This window comes from Taurulus bubalis (assembly GCF_910589615.1).
Source record: "Taurulus bubalis genome assembly, chromosome: 3".
In the NCBI taxonomy this organism is placed as follows: Eukaryota; Metazoa; Chordata; class Actinopteri; order Perciformes; family Cottidae; genus Taurulus; species Taurulus bubalis.
In genome coordinates, this window is record NC_136591.1 from 32,695,190 (window position 1) to 32,703,222 (window position 8,033).

General features: G+C 39.2%; 1 protein-coding gene across 1 annotated transcript; it reads left to right on the forward strand.

Moving 5' to 3' along the window:
* Positions 1-5,074: 5,074 nt before the first annotated feature.
* Positions 5,075-7,808, forward strand: selenol (selenoprotein L; the record flags this gene model as incomplete). Its single annotated transcript, XM_079215781.1, has 5 exons — positions 5,075-5,201; positions 5,301-5,415; positions 6,287-6,409; positions 6,859-6,996; positions 7,668-7,808. The coding sequence occupies exons 3-5, from the start codon at positions 6,338-6,340 to the stop codon at positions 7,806-7,808; spliced, it is 351 nt and encodes a 116-aa protein (XP_079071907.1). The 5' UTR covers positions 5,075-5,201; positions 5,301-5,415; positions 6,287-6,337.
* Positions 7,809-8,033: the final 225 nt, after the last annotated feature.

The window sequence follows — 8,033 nt, forward strand, 5'->3', positions numbered from 1 at the left end:
CAATTGTAATTTACCTCAGTAAATACATTAGATAAGATGTTGTTATTATTATGGGATACACAGTGAATCAGTACAGCTAAAAGACATTGTGGTTAACTCCAATTACTTTTCACATATAGCAGTATCCACATTGATGATGATGATCATGTAATATTCCCACTACAATAGTATTGTACTGTTAGTATTGATTAGTTTACACTAGTATTTAATACTTGAATATTTTTCTTACTCTCTCTTAACCTCTTTTCTTCCTTCATGTCCTACAAGTATTAATGCTCCAGTTGATGAAGTCTAAACTGCTGCTCCACACCTCTCTTCTTATTCTATACGTGTTACCTAATGGAGTCCTGATGATCTTTGAAGATCGATGCAAGAGAGTTCATTCTTCAAGCAAAGAATACAGCCCGAGTCATTCTCTGTACAATGACATATTTGTTCTGTTTTTTACAGTCTTATATAAGCGTGACTGACATCGCCTTTGTCCTGGAGGGACGAATAGCTCACCTCCCAGTCCTCCTGTTTCACTGCTGGGGGCAGACTTAAGGATCGTCTTGTCCTAAACCTTCATGCTGCCTCGCCAATGTTATTGAAAACTATGGTTGGAAAAACTACACTATATAGGCCTCATGTAGCACACTTATTTCCATGAGTAATGTGTTATTCAAGTATTTTAAATCATTTTTTTTATGGAGAATATTGGCAGTTTTTTTCAAACGTTTTTGAATAAACTGCCAATATTCTTCATTTAAAAAAAAAAAGGAAAATACTTCAATAACACAATAACACAGGACTAGAGGTATATAAAGCGGCGTAAAATGGAAATACGCAAGTAAAGTGGGCCTACAAGTACGTCACTGGAATAAATATTGTTTCCACCACAAGAAGCAAAAAGTTTTACACATCTGCTTACTTATGGTTGATAAAATATGAATGGACAACTTGTAGTCCATATCTGTATTCCTAATTAAGATGAGAGAAAAGTCTGGGGAAATAATGATACGTGTGACCACTACATGTTGGGAAGGTATTTTGTAATAAAGTGATGCAAACTGCTTTTGTTAATCAACACTAAAAGTGAAGCACAGTTATGGATTGAAATGGTTGAGAGATTAAAAATGACCATCAAATCAAAGGTTAACTGACCTGATCCAACATGTCTGATGAGAACCAGCTGCGGCATCTGACCATGGCGGGAATACTGATCCAGACTCACACTCCATTAAACAGTGACGCAGCTTGTTTCAATGAAATACTTGAATATGAACATACATTTTTAATTTGATTGTTAATATAAATTGAAAAAGCACTACAATCTGATAAGAAGAGCTGTGTTAAATGTGATGTTTCACATTTGGAATTGAAGTTGAGTCGTTGAATCACATTACATGAAGCTATTGAAGAAGAAAAACATACATTTTCCATTAAATTATTAAAAAGAAATAGTACTAATACTATAATCCCATATGAAGAGTTGTGTCCTATATCTCCAGTGGGATACATGTTGATTTCAAATTTGATTGACTGCTATAAGCGGACTTGCTATTATTATATATTAAACTATTTATGTGAATTGAACAAATTGCAAGTTAATAATGAAAATAAGTTTGCTACGTGAGATCAATTTTGTATACTTTTTAAATCACAATTGTCACTATTGGCAAGGCAGCATGGATATTGGAAAAAACTAAACATCATGTTTGTGTTATTTAAACAGTAGACTAATATAGACCAGTGGTTTCTCAACTTTTTTCAGTGATGTACTGTGAAATATTATTTTAGCAAAGTTCCCCCAAACCAGCGGTTCTGATTCAGATTTACTGTAATATAGAATATATTAAATTCTGCTTATGAACTTATACTTATATTGTATTGAATATTTATTAAAATAACATGTTTTAATTTATGCTAATTTGAAATATGATTAGATATTCCTTTATTGGTCCCGCAGTGGGGACATTTGCAAGATTACAGCAGCAAACGGTTAAATTGCACACAAGAGACATAGTCAAATTGAAAAAAAACAAGTACAAGTAATATAAATAAACAGTAACAAAGTTATAAAAATAAAACATTTAAAAAATGCACAATAACAATATTATATATACAGACAAAATACAAATGTATTTATATTGCACTGAGGTGGTTGAAGTGACCAACGTGATTTTTGTATTTCATTTATATATTTCTTCTTTTTAATCTCACGTACCTCCATTTGAGAACCCCTGCTGTAGACGATCCCCAGCAGTTAAACGAAGTGAATGTCCGGTCGAGTAGCGTTCATAACCAAAGTCTGTATCCCATACAAGGCTTTGAACACGTGACAGCGTCACGTGACCACCCGCCACGCACTTGAGGTCACATGGCTGTCGCCAGTTCGCCACCAGTTCGTTCGGAGTGCAGGTGAGAGAGGAGCCGACCATGGCCGAGGATGCGACCGTGTCGGAGGAGACTTTAACAAGTGCTCTGACTCTCCTGGTCAACTTGGGCCGACTGCTCCTCCAGACGGCCGAGCAGGAGGCAGAAGGTAGGGACACATTATAGAGGGAGGCATAGTGAATATTGAAGCTTTTGACTTTATTAGAGGGGTGCAAGTAGGTGTTTAAAGTGAAATATGATCCAGTGGTGGGATGTTGGGGAACAGATGCCCGGACAAACTCTTGTACACCCGCTAATGTCACACACTGTAGAGTTAGGAGGTTGGTTTACCGGCTCTGGGTGTCTCTTTGTAGACTTATTACAGCATAATTCCAGCATCATTACACCCGTTAACTATATGAGAACATGATGAATGAGCGCTGCATTCATGTAGTTTCAGAATAATCGTAAATAGTGAGATTCCCGACTTTATCGTTTCACGTGAACGTCCCTTCAAGTTGGAGCAACGAGTCACAAGCAGCCCCCGTTGTTGCTTAAGCAGTAAAAAATGACACATCTTATTTATAGCGTCCGCGTTGTTTCCTCATTACGGCCCAGTGAACAGACCGAGTTCCCAAGAACGATTTCCCAACTCGGGTTGATGCATTACGGAAATCCGAGGAGCACATGAACGCACCAGTAGCTGCGCTCTCCGAGGGGCGAGCGTCAATCTAGTTTTCTCATAAATTGCTTTTACATTTTTAAGGTTGTCCCTTGTTCTATCAACATATGTGCAAACGCGAAGCGATAATACAAGTTGATAATAAATACAAATTCAAAAATAGTGGTCTTAATGAGATTATATGTAAAACGAATTGAAGAGGAGATCAGATCGATTTGGGTGTAATGTTAAGTTTAGTTTTATAACCGATATATTTTGCCCAATAAGCACAACAACATTAAAAGGCAAGCTATTTTTAATCTAAATCTGGGGTTCTATTTTCACCATGTAGGATTAACACGTCAAATAGTGGTGAAATAGATCAAATACCACACATAACTTTTCGCCCACAGTTATCACAATATCATTATTTACAATTCACCATTTGACTATTTCACAAGATCGCTCCAACACGCGCCTCTCGTGAGTTATTTAAGCAGATCAGCGTGATCAGGTCACAATGAAGGTGTTGGAACATAATCCCAGTCATGCTTATTGTCAACACAGTAACCCAATAACTTTGTCCCCTTTTGTTCTCACACAGACTCCCTGGAGAAGTTGGTCCCATATAAGATCACCACTCTACTCGGCCTGATCACAGCCGGAGCCGACTGCTACAAAAGGTGAGGAGAAGCATTTGGCCAGTCCACTGTTTTAATCAAAGTTATACTATATATATATATATATATATATATATATATATATATATATATATATATATATATATATATATATATATATATATATATTGTTAATGCTGTAGGATACTTCTGTGTGTTTCTGTTGAGCAGCATGGGAGTGAAGAAGAAGAGTGAAGCAGAGGATATTTGGCAGAAGTTTTATCAGTAAGTATGACTATATAATCATCAATTGATGATAACAGTCTTGATAAATACACACGTTTATATCTTAAATGTGCAATAATGTCTATCAATCATTTTCCTGGCCCCCTTTTTTCATCACCCCCAGCATTTTAAATAGTGTAAATATTTATGTTTTCAATAAAACATTATAGGGTGAGTTCTGTAAGTTAAGGCCAAATAGTGAGGAAGCACCAACAAAAAGATGAGAACACAAATATAGCTCTCCCTCCATCCTCCCCAAAACTATAACACTTTCCTCAAACCTGCACTTCCCCTCCACTTGACTATATGTATATAAAGCGTTTAAAACACACAATACAGTTGATCCAAAGTCAAATAGGCTCCATAAACACAACACATCCCTCATGAAAAACCTGCAGATTGGTGTTGGATCTTGTTCTTCGTCTTATTGGTTATTAATGTAACGGATCAAGATCAGTGTCAACGCCTCTTTATCACAGAACCTTTCTTCCTCTTCCAGCCATGCAGCCGTGAGAGAGCAGCTGGAGGAACTCTCGCAGCTCGAGGTCTGTATGTGAATCTGATTGTTTACTGCTGTTGCTAATTTAAGTCACAATATGCAACATTCAAAACCAGAAAACTTAAAAAGGTTTTGCACAGACATATTTTACATTGTGCATACAGCAAAGATTGGGATTTATATACATTAATTTGTATTCCAATTCTCCAGGATCTTCTTCGTATTCACGTGTACAGTTTTACAAATCAGTAATAAATCAACATCAACAACAAACAAGTTTCCTCCTGGATTCCTGCACTAACATTAGGTTTCAATGCAGAATGTCTATTTGTGAGTCTGTGACATTTGATAAAACTGACTTCATAAAAATGTATTTAGACGTTGATGCTTTGTGCTTGTAAACCTAGCACCAGTCTACTTATATTTTCCTTTTAATTGTTTCGAAATAATAAAAGAAATATCTGAAATGCTTTTACATTATTTTTGTATTTAATTGGTCTCTTAACCAGTATATGATTGAGTTGACGCACTGGGATGTGTCTATAGTTTCAACCTGTGTGCGTGTGTGTGTGTGTGTGTGTGTGTGTGTGTGTGTGTGTGTGTGTGTGTGTGTGTGTGTGTGTGTGTGTGTGTGTGTGTGTGTGTGTGTCTAGAGTGAGTGGGACTCCTTCCTGGAGAGTGTGGACAGAGGTCTGCAGATGACAGACAGACAGCTGTCGGGAGGAAAGATCGCGGACCGCCTGAGCCTTGAGACCCCGTTCACTGATGGGCGGAGTGGAGAGTGAGTTCACACACTGCCGGTCACAACCGCCTCGTTTTGTTAATTCAAACCCACGGTGAGGGTATTACAAGCTGTTGTTGTCTCATTCCCCGTTTCAAGGAGTGTGACCCTGGGTGAGTACCTGGGTAAGGGTCAGAAGCCGCTGCTGGTCCTCATCAGACACTTTGGATGACTGCCGTGACGAGACCACGTGGCCGAGCTGGAGGCTAATCAGGTCAGTTATCCTTCAATCTGATGGTGATTGATAATTAGTTAACTAACAACCGGCTCAACCTGTTGCTGCGTCCTGCCATCGCTCCGTGAGGCTGCTGTTTGTGTTGATTAACAAAAGCATCCCATTGTTGCGGAACACCTTCCGATGTGGAAAACAACTTGAGGTAAATCTTCTCTTACAGTAGATGAATAAAATCCTCCAAAGGTCCAATCCTCCGAAGGTCTCGCGGTTCTCCCAGTATGATTTATTTCCGCTGGCGTTCCATCAAATTTACCACACAAAGACAGTCAAGTTAACTCCTGTCACAGCACGTGTACATGGACATAGACATACCAAACAATTACATGAACATTTCCTCCACTCAGCCTGATACAGTTTATCCCAAAGCATACAGAACCATGGCGGAGATACAACAGTGTTATGTTGACCGTCGTCCAGACTCTTAACCATGGCAGACGGGGACGTCTAAGGTCCTCATCTTGACATCCAAGCCCAATGATCAACCAATATGTGCTGAACTAATTATTGCCCAGGAGCAGTGACTTCCTAAGCTAAACTAAGCTAACCAGGTGCTTAGCTTTCTACTTTCTGTGAGTGGGATCAAGCTTCTCATCTTGCTCTCAACAAGGAAGAAAGTATATATGAGCCTAAAATGTCAAAATACTCCTTTAACCATGTGGACTCCTAAATATTATTTTTTTTCCTCTGCTTTGGCTACAAAAGTGTCCCACATGTTTTTTCCCGCGGCCTTGCAGCCACCACTCATTGACTTTTAAATCAATAGATTACTTGAGTTTGGACGGGACTGTGTTAAAGTGAGTATTAACAGATATACATTGATATGAAATTGTTTCATTTTGCGCCTGTGCAGGCCGCCCTGGAGGCTCGGTCAGTGCGGGTCTTGGTGGTTTCTTTCGGAGGGATGGAGGGGGCTCAGGTGTGGCGGGAGCAGACTGGATGCACTTTCGACCTTCTGCTGGATCCACAGAGAAAGGTCAGGCCGTGACTCAATCAACTGAATGTAAATTTGAACAACATAATGAGGAAATAAAAAATAAAAAAAGGATTTGTTTTGTTCTGTAAAATAGAAATGAAAGGATCAGATTACAGCAAATTAAATCTGTGTCTGCATTCAATTATATTGCAGCTACATGTATATGCAGTGCAGGTGGGTAGGTGCATGAGACTAGAGATTTGTTATATTTAGCAGCTGTTTGATGATTTGTCCTGAAAGCCCAGTAAGCTGAAGCCTCCAAACCATTCATTCTGAAAAGTCAACCACCAGATGTTCGCAGCTGTAAAATGGAAACCAGGGCAATCAACCAAATATGAAGACAGAAGATTTTCCACATGCCACAGAACCAATCGTCAATCATGATTTGTGTGTGTTTCTGCAGAACATATTTCACATTCCTAACGCAGTAGATGTCGTCTCTGCTACAGGTATACAGGAGTTTTGGCCTCGGCTCTTCCTACGCCAAGGTGATGAAGTTCGGCTGCCTGCTGCTGTACTCCGAGTACGGCGCTGTGGACAGAGACTTCCCCGATGTCCCCCCTCGCCTGCTGGAAGATATCTACCAGGTACAAATGGATAGGCGTCGAGGTGCTGATGTAGGAACTTGAATCAGGGACGTAAACCGAGGAAATATGTGCCAAATTTCCGATAAAAAAAAATTAAAAATAGCTGTGCCTTTTTTTTCATAGCTGTGCCTTTTTTCAATAAAAAAAAAATGTGGTTCATAACTGCCTGATGCAGATTCGACCGACAAGTAAATATCTGCAGTCAAATGCAGAAACTTTCAGCAACTTTCTACTGAATCAAACGCAGTTATCAGTCCCCTTCTGTCTTGTTTCAAGGTGCAACTTTGGAGAAATTATGTTCAGGACTAAATCTCAAATCAAATAACTAATGGAAAGCATTGCTTTCAGTTAAAAGCACTAGAAATGTGTCTTCATTTGTTTTAGAAAATAATACTTTAGGACTCAATAACAGACAGCATGTCTTGTTATGATGGATGTGGTTGTACATTTTGTTTAAGTAATTGTCTTGAATCTCAATTAAACAATCCTCATATACTCAAAACATGACATTGACATTTAAAAGCTCTTCCTTTCTGTACTTTAGTTCAGGCTGCAAAACAAAATCAATGAACAATAGAGCTGCAGAGACTCCCCTTTGATTTACATTTTATTCCATGTTAATATTTTTTTTTAAGTATTGAACGAGCCTGAATGTGTTTTTGTATTTTCAGATGGGAGGTGACTTTTTGCTGGATGGAGAAGGGAAGGTCCTTCTTTCTCACCCGTGTGAAAGCCCAATGGACAGGCCCACTGTGAAGGCCCTCCTGCAGGCCGCGGGCCCTCCAGGCTGCTCCGCCGACTCAGCAGAGTAACGTCCATATGTGGACGATGAGCTGTGAAGAGTACGGGAACACTGGAGACATTTAGGTTGATCAGGGGTTTTATTTGGCTCTTTTTACCACATCACTGACACCACAGAGGAAGAGCAGCTCTTTGACTCACGTTTATGACGTCACGTCTCTCACTCATGACACCATGAAGAAATGTGACCGATGCAGAACTGTGAATCAAATACAAAATGATCTTCTCTTTGTCGT